Genomic DNA, 17,652 nt, shown 5'->3' on the forward strand with positions numbered 1-17,652 from the left:
CAGATATGTAAAATGCTACTCCCAAAGTGCAGATAGAAAATAACGCCTAGCAACAAATATATATGGGTGCTTAACCAACTCCAAATTAACCAGCACCCAACCGCTTCTCAGCAACAGTAATAATAGTATAAGAAGACGCCAAATTGCAAATTCCCAACACCATAATATCTCCAAACCACAATGCATACAACAATGGAGATAAAGAACAATACCTCAATTGTGAAATACAATGAACTTCTCAAGAACAAACCCTTATACTTCAGCAAGGGCACATAAAAATCAGACTTCAGAAACATCACAAAGATGACAAAACAAAATAAGATAATCAAATAATCGGATGCTTTTCTCATCAAATATCCTCATATTTATAATCTCCAAATGACATAAGTTTCCCAAAAGAACTCCACTTAAAAAGCTTCCTCTACACAACATTAATATATAATAAAGTGCCATTAATATAATTTATTAATTGCTTTTGGCTCAAAAAATTACCTTTTCCACCATAATAATATTTTGACATGCAAGGCCGTTGTTTCTTTTTGCCAAGATCTAAAACTTTTCGTCTCGGTTCCAACGAGCTATGATACTAAGGTGACCAACCAACAATACCAACAAAAATAACAACCTCAGTGTATTTAGATGAATAATAATAATAATTCACCCGTCTTTCAAAAACAACTGAAGATGTATCATAATCGAAATCTAACAATACCAAAGTGATCCTGATGATGAAAGACGAATGAACTTGACAAGGTGACTTACTATAAATAGACGCTCCCTCCAAGATTCTTGGAGCCCAAACTAGAAGCTCAGCATAAAAATTGAGAGCATCACATAGCTCCTCTAACTTAACTAAGCTCATCGGAACCAACAATTTGACTTACTATTTATAGCAAATCCCTCAATGAAGCCAAAGCACACTATAGGCTGCTAGAAAACCTATAACCCCACATTGAGACCCTCAAATTGTACTGTCAACTCATGAGAGTCATGATAGTGAATTGACCAAGCCAACTGCAAAAACCTACTAAAAATGGGGACATTATGTAGTGGTGATGGGTGGATGGAAGAGTTACATTTCCTAAACTTTTAGAGTTTTGAGGACATGCCTATCTCCAGAGATAACGATTTTTATAGGGATTTGCACAACCCTTGAAAATTGGTATACATTTTTCTTACTTATTAATACATGCTATTGTAATGTAATCTTCTGGCCATTTATTTGATCCTAGAGTACTATGTTGGCGTCGTACAAATATCCTTTTTTCTACAAATAACTGATAAAAGTTAAATGTTTGAAAAGATTAACTTACAATTTACACTTCTTAAAATTTCAGTTCCATTTCAGAATATTGAATTGGTGTATAGAAAATGTCCATGTTGGATACCTTTTGAGCATTTATGGTTATTATCTTGCATACTTGAAATTCATACAATCTAATATTTTAAACTACAATATTCATCCAGTAAAGACTTTATCATACCGTTTGTCTTAAGTAATTTCTTGTTACTATCTTCTTTTCCCTTTCTCTATTGCATAGAGCTAAACTGAGATATTTTATCAAGTTTTCTCAGTGCCTCTATTACAAATTACTCATACTAAAGTTCATCTTATACATTTATTTTTCTATCCATTGATTTATCTGTTATATAACTGTTCTAAGCATTGCATTTCATTATTTGATTGACATGTTTGCAATCTTCATTAAGATGGTTTCTGTGCATATTACTAGTCTTAGTCATATCTTATTTTGTACAGAGTGTTTTCTTTTTTAGTACCTGCTTATTTTACTTCTTATTATTTGTGCTTTGAATTGACTTAAATTAATTAAGCATAACAGGAAGTTGGAGATGGCCAGTCAGTAGACCAAATACCAGAAAATATGATTCAGGATTACATTTGCTTTCGGTTTCCTGATGAGGATCCACATGGGCCTAGTATTCTAGTCATTGTACGGGGGTTCCGGACGGCTGGAAATTTCCAGCAATCAGAGTCAATGGAGAATAAAGTTGAAGTAATTGCATTATCTTTTGCCAACAGATTTCATTGCATTGATCTAGCTCTATACAAGGTAAAGACACTAAAAGCATGCATGTATTAAACATGTATTTTTCTTGATCCTTGTAGGATCATATATATATTAGTATCTTATTTATTCTTTGTCATTTGCTGTTTTGTCATAATAGAAAGATCAGATAGTGTTACTACTAGATGAAACAAGGTCCAGTGATGATGCAGTGGCAGCTGGAAATTCTTGGTTAATGCTTCTACCCATCGGCAATTTACCCTTTGTTCCTCTTCCAGATGTTCCATTAGATATTCCTATTTTAGAATTATTCCAAAAAGAGGTATGATATTTCAATATAATCTAATCTTTAGTTGCAATTATTTTATATCCGGTAAGCATCTTGACATAATTCATTTGTAGCTTTGGATGGACTGGATAATGTTAAAATTAAAAATTAAAAAGTTAGACCCTGTTCTCTTGTCCAAAATTGCATATTGTGCAAGGGGTAGCATTATACATGGATCAGTATATGTTATTAATGCAAGACCATTAACCATCATTTGTTTAGAAACTCTAAGAAAATAATGAAGCATGAAGTAGGTTATGAGGCATGTCTTGTGTTGTAAACACACACCCTATTAAAAATGGAGGCCCCTTTTCTTCACTTTCTAGCTTGCTGTTTAACATAGTCATCCTTAGTTTGGCAACATGTTTTTGAGTATTTTAGTCGCCTTGTTCTTAAGGCATGGGTGAGCTAAGCTAGGTTGAGATATGGGATGAAGAAATTTTCCAAGGATTGAATCTCAACTGTAAAATCTGGGTCTGAGGAGGATTTCCTTTTGCTTCTAGGTCATACTTCCCCTTCAAATCTTGCACAAGTTGAGATGATGTTTCGAGAAGTCTATGTTTGAAGTATGAATTTGTGATTGGAATGTGGAAGTCCTTGATCAAAAGGCAAGAATTCGAAGGATGAGAAATAAACTAAGTTCATGAAATTTCATGGTAAGGAATTGAGAAGTTTTGAAAGGTAGATTTGCCTAAGTGGGAAATTGAAGGCAAAATAATAAATGATTTCAGAAAATTGAAAAGTTGTCAAGATGATGACAAAATATTGTCAAGGTTGGAAATCAAGGTGATGAATGTGAGATTTGGAAAATGACAAATGGAAATAAAAACTCTATTTTGAAAAATGATAAGTGATTGGATAAGATAAGATAAATTTATTAATGTCCAACGAAAGACCAAAAAACAAGTCCAAGGGACTAGAACAACGTGACAAAGGAATACCCAACAACAGGCCCACCGAATGGTGATCGGTGTAAGGAACAATTCCAAAACAAAGACAACAACCAAGACAGGAACCAAAATAAGAAGCTAAGAAGAGAAGCCGAGAAACCATGCTAGCAATCCCGAATAAGTGGGAAAACGTTCAAAACCAAAGGATAGGACTTAGGGCTGGAAGGTACCCTAATCCGTTGCTGAGAACCATAGTATAGAAATATGTGATCAGAAATAAAATACCAAATTGGAAAAGGAAGACAAATACAATCCTTCGATGAAAAATGCAAAAACTCAAGTGAATAGCAAGTGAAAAAATGGAAGAATGCCAAATTCGAGTTCCCTTCATTATTTCCAGCTAAATGTGGGATTCACGGCTTTAGATTTTGATCGATTCTAGCTAAAAGGCTAAAATGTGCCCACCTTGCTTGGGAAATTTCAGCTAAAATTCTAAACTACGCCACCTTGCTTCACATTTCTAGCTAAGACATGAATTTGTACCCAACAAGCAAGAGAAATCCTTATCAACTTGCAAGATCCTACTTTGTTGTCCTTTAGTGATTACAATTTTTCAATCCAAAATTTTCTAAGGCAAAGATGAAGAAATTTAATGGAAACTGAAAATTGAGAGTTAAAAATTGATAATAATAATAATAAATAAATAAATCTAGGTGGAGTTCAAAAATCCTTACTCGAAAATAAGAAATTCCAAGTCAAGATGGGGAAATCCAATTTCCAATACAAAATCTTGCTGCATGGGAGAATTCTGCCCTAGGAATACATCTAGATATGAAATTTGCACTCACTTTTCCAGCTGAAACATGCAATCCCAATGAACTTGTCCAGCTGGAGGCCTGAATCTCGCCCTCACTAATCTGGCTAAACATCAGTTTTGTGAGAAGCAGGATGCGAGCATGTGTAAAAACTGATTTTCAATGCATGTTGACTTGGAAGTTCTGCCACACACATGTGAGAGGGTGCGAAATAGATCAGAGCTGACCTAATTTGAGGAAGACCAATTTAAAAACCACTTGGAAAAGGCATGAGCAGGTCAAGACCAACTTGAGAAGCAACAAAGGGATTGAGTTCAAGAGGTATTTAAGGGTTTGAGATGATTGAAATGGAAACAAAATTAAATACATGTAGGTTGGCCCCTTCTTCAAATGTTTAAGATCAACATTCTTTTCTCATTCAATTTAAGTGATGAGCAGATTCAAAATCTGAGTTGCATTAGACTACCAAAATGGTTGCAAGCATATATTCAATCAAGAATTTGGAATTAACTCCAAGATCGATGAAGACATAGTTTACAAATTATGTGAGTACTTTTCGAGTTGTCAAGTACTTTATATCATTGGCTTTGCGAGTTTTCTATAATGTCTCCAATTTTGTTGGCATCGGAGTTTTAGGGATTAGCCTATTATTGTGATCCTTGTAGGCTAATTATTGTGGATAGAGGGTCGGGTCTTCTGTGGCAATGGCTTGGTTTGGGAGGTTCTTATCTTCTCCACATCTCAGTAAGCTACAGGTTGGTCTTCATTTGGCTCAGATCGGACTTCATTTGGGCTTGGTTTTGTGTACTTACTATTTGTGGTAAGTTGATGTTAATCGAGATGGACCCTTTCTATTTTTGGCAAGTGCATTTGGTCACATGGAGAAATAATAGGTATGCTTTCTATTTCAGATTGCATATTTAAATGATGAGTATTTTGGGAGTTATTATATTTTTAATGGCCAAATTATTATCAATTATTAAATGGCTTATTATAAAGTTATAATTTAACTTTATAATTTCATGTAAGTTGAGAATTGAGTTATCATTGGAAAGTGTCATTTATTAATTAGTTAAGCCAAGTCAAATGAGAGAATCTAATGGAAGCTTCTAATTAATGTTGTGTAGTGGAGCTTCTTGAGTGAAGTTACATTTTGGCAACAAAAGGGAATCTGGAGGTTATAAATACAAGCTCATTTCATTGGGAAAAGCATACTTGAATATATATTTTCTTTTGTTGCCTTTGTGGCTTTCTGAGGTACTGAATTTTGTTGCCCTTGCTGAGGTACAAGGGAAGCTGAGAAGTGTTTTTGAATCACTACTGAGGTAAATTGATTCCATCTAATCTCCCTTACTGTTATTATCTGTGGTTGGGAGTATTGCATTTCTGGAGTTTGATTGGCATCTTTCATTACTATACTTACTATGGCTTGGAAGATATATGTTGGCTAGAGGTTATCTACATTATACCATTGATTGAGAAGAGGGCTGATAACTAAAGAAAATATCATGCTTTGGTACACCTAGGGTTTGGAGTTTGGCATCATTTCTCAGAGTTTTGCTGTAAGTTCTCATTGGCTCTTCACACGCCTAGATTTCTGGTTGCATGCCTTGGATTCCAGTGGTCTAAAAGTCTTGTCAAAGGCCACGTTAATGTCTGCTGTTCGACACGTGTATCTTTGCTATTTGGGTTGTTCAAACTGCATTCTAGAGTGGTATTATTTCTGAATCTGAATACCATAAAATCTCTATTCTGGGCATGTAACTCTCTGGATTTTAAATGACAATATTGTGCTGCTGTGCATTATTTATTTCTGCATTTCTGGGCTGCTGTAGATACATTTTCAGGGCCTGCAATTAATTAAAGGAAGCTATTTCCAGGTTCCTTGCACTAGTCTCATTTTATATATTGTGCCAGCATTAGCTTGAATTAATAAGATTTTGCTATTGCTTTCAGCATTGGTTGTTGTTAAGAAATGTCAATTTGATATTCAGTATTTGGAAAATTGGTAAATATTTAAGAATCCAAATCTCATTTCCAGTTGTGAAGCCATAATTTGAGAATTTTGTACTCGCAAAATCTGATTACAATATTAGTAGAGATTCTTGGGATTAGAGGAAATTGGTTCTAATTCTGTAATAATTAAGGGTGCAATTTCTTGGAAACAAAAGTTGTAGTTGTGAAGCATCTAGTTAGGAACTTCCTTAGTTCTGTTTGTGTGAGCTTGATTGGGGTTATTACATTTTCACAAGTTTAACTTGTGTTTTTATATAGTTGTTTCCTCATGGTGAAGCAAAACAAGGTTTAGGAAATTTGAATATTCAAGCATGATTGATTGCCATCACTACCCTTAGGTGTTAAAAGTACTCTACATTCCCAAATCTTAATCATTTTGTCTTTTATTTGAAAATAGTATATTTTTAGCATTCAAGTTACAATCACTTTCAGGGAAAAGAGTTATTTAATCTAGGAACGATTATGTAAGTCCCTTTTTTTGTCACCAACATTATCACATCATTTCCATTAAGTTATATCCAACACAAAGATACATGTTTATAGTGTAAACCTGGAGTTTGCCTTATTTGATCATACATTGCCACATTGTTTAACATTTGGGGTTTCCTTGTTGAAGAGAGGATAAAACACTTCTTATTTTTTTCTATGTCAGTGAATGTCTTAAAACACCCATAAACAGTAGGCAGTCTAGATTGCTATAACATGACCTTAATATGCGATTGAATATTTGGTTCCAAGATTTGATTTACAAGTGGAATCTGATATGGATATGTAATGTCCCCGATTTAGAAGGTGTCTGGAGTATGGTTTTGTCAGCTCATCATTGTGACCCTCATGAGCTGACATTTGGATTTGGGGGTCTTTGTCAAGCAATTCCTATTTTGAGACTTACTATTTTTAGTAAGTCACTTTTGGCCAGTTACTATTTTTGGTTGAGCAGTTCAAGTTGGGTGATCGTCTAGCATTTCGGTACTCGGTCTCACGATGGATTTTGATGGACTCATGTTTATTTTGAGTATGATAGAATTTAATGAATATTTAATGCATGCTTAATTATGATTGTCCTTTATATTATAAAGTGACTAGACTTTATATTATAAGAGTTGCTTGTAAGTGAAAGGTGTGTGGGTGAAGCTAATTGGCTCAAATTGCATTATAAATATGACTTCTTGGGAGAATGTGAGATATCTTGAATATTATATATTTTCCTTGCTTGGTTCTGGCTGAGGGTTTGGTCATTTTCTAGGACTTGCATGGGCAATTGTGCTGAGGTAAACAATTGTCCATTTATCCTACTGTGTTTACTGTGGCTAAGGGGATTGATTCATTTAAGGAAGTTAATTGCATCAGTTACATCCAATTATAGCAATCGAGACGCGGGTGCAATTGCTGAATTCTGAGGCTGCCATATGTTCCCTGAGGCAGCGTGCGGACTGTCTAATAACAAGAAATTGATATCAGACATTGGATGCCAATTTTCTAAGGCTGGGCAGACTATTTGTAAGCAGCGTTTGAGACAGCAGGATAATGATCGCAGGCCCAGCATTCCTAATATTGTACCTGCGATTTGTTTGAATGATCTGCAATTTGATTGGGAGGCTTAGAGACTTAATCCATATTGTCTGCGATCAGCAATTGGGTTAAATAATCGGTTTGCAGACCTGTGTGTTTCATCTCCCAGGCTTATATTGAAATCAGGGGTGGCTAGGGTATTGAAAGGGAGCTGCATTTCATCTCAGTCTGGCGATTTTCTTTATTCTGGAAATTCTACAATTCCACGTGGCATTGCAGAGGACTAGCAATAAATGATCAGGTTCCATTGTTGTTAAATTTGAATTCAGTTACACAAGCATTGTTGAACTAGTAATTTGCATTCGCAAATTGAAGTTGAAGAATTCTGGAGTAGTGTTATTTGATTAAATTATTTTTTGCACATACTTACATATTTTCAAAAAAAGCATATATTCAAGAAATACAAAAAAAATGAATTCCAAAACATTTCTCAATTTTCATTAGCAAATCAGTGTAAGACAATAAGGGATTTTTACAGGATATCTCTTTATCTCCTATTGCTGCCAGAAGAAAGTTAATAAAGTTATTTCAATGGGTTCTATTTCACAACTTTAATGTAAGTTGAAAGGTAATGAAATTGCAGAAGATTCAGAGATGTGATGTTTCTAATCTGCAATTTTCAACTTCTCAAGTTTCTTTCCCTCTTAAGTTTTTTCTCCCATTTCCATTTGATTTTATAATATTTCCTTGGTTTAATTTGTTAAATGTATACAAAAGTTAATCAAATTCAATATAGATTTGCTAAAATACAATGACAAATAACAGTAACTTGTTCAATATAAGGCCTACTCAGACCTATATCAAATTGATGATTATCTATTTCTATTCAATTTACTTTATAGAAAATCTACATTAGTCGAGCCATACATGATTTTTGAAACACCCATCTTTCTTGTTGGATTAACTAGTGATAAATCTCATGAAGCAGGTGTTTCTATTTGGTTTGTATCCCAAAACATAAAGCCACCAAAACAAATGCAAGGATTGACTCCTTTCTTGAATAAAATGAATCTAAAACTCTTTTTTAGGTATTTTCAAGAAAATATAATATTTGCATCTTCATTCCTCTTGGTTCTCCTAACTTTTGTAATGATTTCAGCACAGTACCCCACTTACTGTGGATATTCATTCTGTCAAAACCCTTTTTCTTCAATAAAATTAATGTGATACAAAAAATACACATTGGAATAGTTCGTTTGGATAAAAAATTAACCACAATTTTATTCAGAAAAGATTTCTACAAGTTGTCAAGGAAGCTAATATGTACTGGCCTATCAGCCAAAAATAGTAACCTTGCTGCTTTCCTATCGCTATTATTTGCTCACAGTAGTAGACATTGATAGGTAGGAGATATTTTCCACATGAAGCCAAATAGAGATATTGCTATTAGGATTCTGTGTAATTTTTGGGTCAAACTCGTCAACCTTTGTTTCATGAGCAGTGGTTCACCCCTCTAAGCATCACCTAGATGAAATGAGTGTATTATGTGGTTCATTAATTCTCATGAGAGATGGGTTCTTGTGAACCACCACTCATGCAACATGGGCTAATGAGTTTGACCTGAAAAACTACATAGTTAAATCTGATAGCAATATCACAATAGTAGACATTTTATGTTCTCAATAAATACCCAATAGTAAATGATAGATCATTGATAGTGTCCAAGGATAATACCAAGTTTGCACATATGCTTTTTGTATGTATAAAATACACTATGCATAGAGTTACAAGAAATATGCTATCGTGATTAACTTTGAATGTCTTTTAATGTTTTTTTAACTTACAGAGTAAAGCCTTCAGTGCGAACTTGGAGGATGGAAGAGCGCGTTGTATTTCACACTCACTAGTTGCACCATTGGTTGTTAGTGGTATGTGTGGATGGCTCTAAATCTATCGACACTTTATATATTAATTAGTGTGTGCATTTTTTATATTTCAATCTATTGACATTTTTTATCATAATGTTTCGCTTATCTTTTTAAGATAAGAGGTAATGTACATCATGATGTTTGATGTAGTATGGCCACATATCTTGAGCTGTTCATTTATCATATATACTAGAAAAACTATATCAATCACTTCGTATCATAAGCATGACTATTTAAGTATGCTCCAGGATCAAACACAAATGATGATACAAAATATTCTGCAAACCAATCAAATGAACATACAAAAAATAATATTATGCAGGATTTTTGTTTAGATGTATTAAGATGAATTTATATTGGCTCATAAAGCCATTCCTATGAATAGCTATCAAAGTGACCCTAAAACTAACTGCATATGGCAAATTTCCCAAGACAGAAAATAATCATATAATTTTTAAGAATATTTAAGTACAAACAAACATATTGGATCATAAACCCACCAATCCCTCGATTCAGATGGGACTAAAGGATAATTTGGAGGGTCCATAAATCTGAGTAATCTTGCGACTTGCCACTTTGTAAGCCGAGTCTCTTGTCTCTTGGTACTGACGAACTAGTGTCAACATTGGATGTATCCTTCTAATGTTTGACATTTTTTAATACTTTCTTGAATGAGAAACACTTGGCAATCCCATAAATCTAGTGCCTTGTGCCAATGCCCCTTGTGGTCTTAGGGTCCATTTCATCTTGCTGACACTACGCAACATGATCATATTCAATTTCTTCAATCAGCATTTGCTTGACCATGTGTACCACATGTAGTATGAGCAATTGTCTTCATTAACCCTGCAATAATCATTGCCCTCATTATTCCTTGTACTTGTAGCCCCCGCGCATCCTTAACTGTTGACTGATTGCCTGACCACATCTCAATTGACCCCATTTTACCGCTGCTTCTTTGGCATAGGCAATACCTGTCAAAAGTATAAAACCACTTTCCGATTGATTGTTAAGACCTACGCTCTCCACCTCCTCCAGCATCTTAGAGATCAAGATGGAAAGGGAATAAAACGAACTCTGCTAAACCACTACTACATATTATTGCTCAACAATAGGAAACGAAAACTTAGCATTACAAAACACACTACGATTCTAAACTGGAACAAACTACTGTACCAACTGAAAAATGAGCCATCTACTCCTACTAAAAATGCTATTACAACATTTCAACTATTCTTTGAGTGAATAGTAACCCAAGAAGGAAATGGTCCTCCATCCTCCTGTTGGGTACTCCAACCTGTATGTTGACCCTTTCTTTCTGTTATCTAAAATGCTTTTGATGGATTTTGTAGTGCACAAGTTACAAGATAATACATGTTCGTCTTTGTAAGCACTATGGATATAGCATGTAAAATGTCAATAACTATGATAGCACAAACAATGGGAAACACTTAAGATTATAGTTGTATGTGAAGAAGCCAATTTCAATATCCAGTCAAAAAATGGTAGTTGATTTACAGTGGAAGGCACTCATTATTCATTGAAGCGCTTTTTTTCTTCATTTTTAATACATTTTTTCTAAAATAAAATTGAAGTACCGTTTATATTAAATATTAACTACTTATGTCTTCAAATTTCACACATTAAATACATTTCATCATTTCCAAAGCACTTTTAAATGCAATCGTAGTTATATAGCGGAAATAAAACCCTTGTTTCTTCTTTTACCTTACAATTGAATTAAAAGCTTATCCAAAGCACTTCCAAGCAGATTTATTTGCTTTTGTCTCACCTCTGAAATATTTTAAAATCAGTTTCCATGGCCTGTGACCGATTTCAATGCCATATGAATAGCTAATCCATTTTATTGTTATTTCAGTATTTTTTGGTCTTACAACTGTTTTCAGTGCCTTTCCTCAACACTTTCAGAAGATTTTCAATATTTCAGGGATTTCAGTGCTTTGAGATTTTCCATTCAACACCTTCCCAGCGATAGACAGTTTTGTTTTAACACTAGTAGAAATATCTCCTTACTTAATACTGTGCATTAAATTTTGCTTGCAGAAATCAACTGAAAACTTAAGTGCCACTTTTGCTGTAAAATATCTGTTATAATTTATTGTTGACAGAAGAATTCAACACCCTTACTTTTTTTTAACTCCCAAAAAAATTTCAAAACAAAATACCTCCAATCAAAATATTAATAGCATCACATGTCACACTACAGAAAGCTACATACTGCATATCATATTTCATCAATATTCACCCTGTTTCTATTTTTATAATGGCTCTGATATCATTGTAAGCTCTAGGGTCAAACACAAATTATTTTTTACAAGATTTCTTTTTGGATGATACTGCAATGAACTTGTATTGGCTTAGAAAGCCTCTCCCGTGTATACTAACCAAACTAACACCTAAAACATGTATGGGACAGTTCCTAAGATGAAGAATAGATTATTTACAAACAACAATATATTAAGTACAAACCAACACTTTGGATCATAAACCTAGCACACTCATATATGTAAGAGCTTTGACATTGTAACAAATACTATCTGTAAGAATGCTATCATCGAAACAGATACCAAGAACCTTATTGCCAATAGCTTCCATAAGTCATTATCAATTTGCCTAACATCAAGCAGATTTGGCAAAAATACCCGTTTGGATTTTTAGGTTTCCTATCAAAGATGACTTTACTGAATGTTGTTAGCCTTTACAGTTGAGGGGATGTCAATATTAACATGGTCCCAAACATCAGAATGATCTGAAATGAAGCTTGTACAACAAGGAGTGGAAGGAATATAGGCCCTTTCAGTCCACTGATCGTCACATAGTGATCAGCATAAGCATGAGAATAAGTATAATCTCTTTCCCTCTCCGTCACATGTCCTCTATCTCTGTGAAGAGTCTACGCTGAGAAATATCCTCATATCTGTTCTGGTAATCGTTAAATGGCAGGATGAAATGAAGCTTGTACAACAAGGAGTGGAAGGAATATAGGCCCTTTCAGTCCAATGATCATCACATAGTGATCAGCATAAACATGAGAATAAGTATAATGTCTTTCCCTCTCCGTCACATGTCCTCTATCTCTGTGAAGAGTCTATATAGAGAAATATCCTCATATCTGTCTGGTAATTGTTAAATGGCAGTGCTTCCCACCTTCCAAATTCACACATACTACTATCATTTAATTCTAAACATACACCTCCAACTCATTGTAAGTGGACTGATACTATACAAAAATGTTTGCTAACATTTCTGATCATGATATAGGTCTCTTACAGTAAGATGGTACCTTGATTCAGCCTCTAATATTTTCCTTATATTCAACAAAGGACCCAAAACAAACCTAGCACTAATATATTGCCACAAAAATGACAAAAATTCATGTTTAAGGTTTGAAATACACTTTTCAGACTTTCCAAACACCTTGCAAGCAGTCTACTATATGGTTATGACTCTCTGAGCATGTAGCATGACTATAACAACATTCTTACTTTCATGATTCTTAACGTAATGTTGTCAAATACAAATCAGAGGACCCCAAATGACAAGAATTAACTAATAAACAACAATAAGCATGTTAGGACATGCTTGGAAGGAGGGGCCCACTTAAAATTAAAAAAGAAAGAGTTTTGTAAAAGAAAAATGTGTTTGTAAAGTGCTAATGTTGCTTATCTCATCCAAGACACCTATTCGTCTTAGGGACTGACGTATAGGCATCCCCAAAATAATTTTCCGAAGTCCTCAAGTTTTTTGGATGTTTCCTATGAATTTTCATAAAAGGGGATGGTGTGCGGATGTCCCCTAACTGTCCCCAAGTCTTGGAAACATTTCTAGTACAGAGACAGGGTTTTAGGCCAGGGACGCTTCCCTGGGTAACATTGTTAAATGGACTCTAGATTTCTGAATTGCTTATGATTACTCATGGAAAGCACAAATTGAGATAAACACCAGCCTAAGACTTGGCAAGGCCCAAATTGAGCTCGGACTCAACAGTTAAAAATCCATGAAATTCAAATATTTTTGAAGATTTTAAGGTTTTTTCATGCATCATTTAGTCAATTATCGTCGAATATATAATAGTTGAGATAAATAGAAGCTACTTTGCACACATTCACAACTTTTCATAGATCGCATAAGTATAAATGCAAAATTTTAAAAGAAATTACTTGAAGTTAAATTGAATAACATAATAGAAATATAGTATCATTGTCAAATGTCTATAATATTTGTGGAATATGCAATCCATTGAATCTAAAGTCCAAAACATATGAGCCTATGTCCTGCAGCTACACTTGAAATAGATCATGGAAGACTCGAGAGGCATAATCTTTCCCTATGTTTGAAGTTGAATCTCTTGTGACATGCTCATCATAATTATCCTTCCCATCCTCATACTCATCCTCATAATCCTCATCATCAAAGTCAGATCCATCACTCTTAGCCTCAAGGTCCTACACTAGGTCTCCTTGACTCTAGCCTCCTCCACTGCCATCGTCACTACCTCTGCCTCTCGATCCACCAGATCAACCCACTCCAAGTCGACTCATCCTCATAATCCTCATCATCAAAGTTAGATCCATCACTCTCAGCCTCAAGATCCTACACCAGGTCTCCTTGTGCTCTGGCCTCCTCCATTGCCATTGCCACTGCCTCTGCCTTTGCCTCTCGATCCACCTAATCAACCCACTCCAAGTTATCATCACTGAAGATAGGATCATCAACTTCCAACTTCAATTTGACCTCAAATAGCCAAGAAAAGTTGTTCGAGATTACATTGTTGAAGGCATCCTGAATCCTAAAATTTGGCCAATAGAAATTTTCATAAACCTTTGAAATGTAGAATTTGCATTTTAACTCCTTTGAAGTTAAAAGCTATCTCAAACATCCTCATAGTATTTATACAAATACAACTTAAAGTATAAGAAAGAAAATAAATGCAATTTATACTTAAATGTTATATTTGGATAAATCATCTTGCCCTTAAGTTGAAAAACTTATTATTTTTTTGTTGGCTGATGGCAGTGTTCGACTAGCAAGACTCAGTGAGTCAACCAAGCCAGCTACCTCGACAAGTCAGCCAAGACTCGTTCATGACTCGATTGAGTTTGAATCTAGAGGCAATTTGCCTCGTTTTACCCACCTTGCCTCACAATTCACCTAGTCCTTGCCAAACACATCAGTTCCTATAACATTGCTCTAGATGCCTTGCGGATGTTGGTTGGAAGCTAGGCACAAGCCTCCGGATGCATTTGGAAGTTATAAACTAGCTTCCAAATACATCCAGAGGCTTGTGATTAGCTTCCGACCAACATCCACAAGGAATCTGCACGTATTTGTCCTTGAGTCTAGCTGATCTGGGGACAAACTGATTTCTTAGCAATAAACATTTAATTTTAACTTTATTAAACAACTTATTGTTATTTAATCTATTAGCTCCAAACTATATCAAACCTTAGGATGAAAATAAAAGCCAACTCATCCAACGGTACTAAAATTGTCATTTGGCTTTGTTGATGCTCATTTCAAACTTATTAGAAATAGCAAGTGTAGGAGAAAGTGTCCAAAAAGATTCTAGAAAAGGGTGTTCTGCTCAATGGCTCATTATACTTGTCTAAATACCTCTTTGATCTTGCTAGCACCAAAAAAAACAACACTAGCTCTAGTACAAGATAACCAAAAAATGGGGATATTATATATACCTACCAAAGTCGTAGGCTCTTTCGATGCTAGGAAAAAGAGAATCCATTGGAAGGTAGGAGCAATAGGGGGAACACAAACCCCATGTGCAAAATAGTTATTAGTTTAACATCAACAACTACACAATATTTGAAACCCCCTCTCTATTAGCAAACAAAGCCAAACACATGAAGGACAAAGTGTAGGCCAAGCTCTCCAAATTGTCATACTAGGCACATAGCCATTTGAGGCAACCAACTCCACTCAATGCAAGGGCAGAGAGATCAACACCTTGAGGGCTTCATCAATGGAACCTCAAATTGACCCTTAATCCTCTTCAGAATTGTCTGATTCTTCTAAGATGTCAGATGAGTTAATGGGCAATCCCCAAAGAATATGTATTTTATGCAACAAAGGAGTAGTTGAAACTGAATGACACTTTATCTTTGAATGCACTTATTTGCAAAATATTTAGGGTCATTACGAGAACACCATGAAGGAGTGTTGTCCAAACCAATCTTTTGAGGAAGCAAGGCGTCACGAAACTGTTAGTTTTCTCATAAGGATCCATAAGTGGATAGTGACATCAAAAAGAACATTGGGATGGTTGGAATTGGCTAAATCCTAATCTAAAACATAAATCTTGTCAAGGGGGAAGGGAGTCATGTCAAAAAATACTTTCCCCTTGGTAAGATTTACGTTTTAGTTTAGGATTTAGATGTTTCCAAGATGGTTTAGGATCTTGTGGAAGTCATTAAAATTCTTCCATTCTTACCCATACCAGACAAACCCTATTGTTACTACTTTAGCTACCACCCTACTTCATTCAACTAATTAAAGGTTGTCCTCTATTATTAGTTTGATTTGTCTAATTTTTTATCTTCTCAAAATCTGATATGTTGTAAAAGGGTAGAAATAGAAACTAGTGTGGATTTGTGGCCTTCTGAAATTGAATTCGCTACCAAGTTAAATAATTTGTAGTCTACCCAAATGGAAAATTGGTGCTTCATCCCAAATCATTGTTTTACTTTTATAGGATTTAGAAAATGAAAATGTAGTCATATAGTTTTATTTATTTTACTTTTCTAAATTTTTCTTGTTACAATATAATTTCATTATTCCTTACTAATAATAATGATCTTACTCATTTTTATTTCACAATTCTGGCTTCCAGCATCTCGGGGTCTAGCTTGTTTGTTTACGTGTCAACGTCATGCAATGATATACAATCTAGAAGAAGATGAAGAGAAAGAAGATGATGAATAGCAAGTGACCATTATTTCTTCTTCAGCTAAGGTGCATTGATTATATGACATGTTCCCCACTCCTTGATTGTATTACCATGAAGAGCTTTTGTTATGCTCTTGAAGACTGAGGATGGCCATATTCTTCATCATCCACGTTTAAGCTTATTGAGCAATTTTGCTTGTGGATTTTAGTTAAAGAGCCTAGATTAGTCATGTATATTGAGGGATGTGTGTCTATTACGTTCATATGAGTTTCAAATTAAATTTAAAAACATATATATATATATATATATATATTCAGATGAATCTTGGATCAAATTTTACAGAATTTTATTTTATTTGCAAAGCGATTTTGATCAAACCTTTAGTAAAAAATAAATTATTATCATTTATGGTTGGAAAATGATTTTTGTTTTATATTTATAGTGAATAGTTTATTTATTTTTGATATGTAATAGAGAATTTATATTAATTTCAAAAAGATCTTACAAAATGCTACAACTGTGTAGCCGTTAATGGTGAATCAATTTTTTTTTAATGTGATTAAAAATTTATATATTTGACTTTAAAATGTCTATTTTATTTAGTTTAAAAGTCATTGCTTTATTTATTTTTATGCAATCTTTTACTTATTTTTAAAATAATAATCATTTTGATAATTTTTGTTTTATTTTAATTTAAAAATAGAAAAAAAATATTTTTTTAAATAATTTTATTTGCCAACATAACGGAGGCCTCCCCTTATTATCTAATCATATATATTACAATTTCTTTAAAATGTGATATAAATTCAAGCATTTCATAATAATTAAATATCATACATAAATATTATAGGCATCTAATGTCTTAGGCTTAGTAACAAGGTAGGAGTATAAGGAAAATGTTGAAAGTAAATTAATTGGCTCCATCCTTGACTTTTATTTTAAACCTACAACTTTGAGCTTCCATTCTATTTTATACAATAACTTAGTAAGTGCATTAAACTATAAGTTAGCCTAATAGTATGTGAGTAAACTAACACTCTTCTTGTTTTAGAATAGGGGTTACATTAAACATACTTATAGTCAACAAGCAACATTCTATGTTATGACTCCTTTAAGTAACTAGTATAGATATCTTAAATAAATCTATTTAAAGAAATGTTGATAGATATCCACTACAAAATAATTGTAATTTAATTTACGACATCTAAAAATAT

General features: G+C 34.0%; 1 protein-coding gene across 3 annotated transcripts in view; it reads left to right on the forward strand.

The window, feature by feature from the left end:
* The window catches only part of APC4 (Transducin/WD40 repeat-like superfamily protein), a 316,377-nt gene extending 299,706 nt beyond the window's left edge, over positions 1–16,671 (forward strand). The window contains exons 16-19 of one of the 3 annotated variants that reach the window (XM_089832217.1): positions 1,842–2,072; positions 2,188–2,349; positions 9,435–9,516; positions 16,382–16,671. In XM_089832217.1, coding sequence (XP_089688343.1) covers positions 1,842–2,072; positions 2,188–2,349; positions 9,435–9,516; positions 16,382–16,473 — 567 coding nt within the window. In that variant the 3' untranslated portion in view covers positions 16,474–16,671. Of the gene's footprint in view, positions 1–1,841; positions 2,073–2,187; positions 2,350–7,322; positions 7,890–9,434; positions 9,517–16,381 lie in introns of those variants that run through there. The other 2 variants (XM_089832218.1, XM_089832219.1) reach the window with 2 other exon arrangements.
* Positions 16,672–17,652: the final 981 nt, after the last annotated feature.

Source organism: Cupressus sempervirens, chromosome 5 (genome assembly GCF_028749045.1).
Source record: "Cupressus sempervirens isolate cs-2001-9-10 chromosome 5, ASM2874904v1, whole genome shotgun sequence".
In the NCBI taxonomy this organism is placed as follows: Eukaryota; Viridiplantae; Streptophyta; class Pinopsida; order Cupressales; family Cupressaceae; genus Cupressus; species Cupressus sempervirens.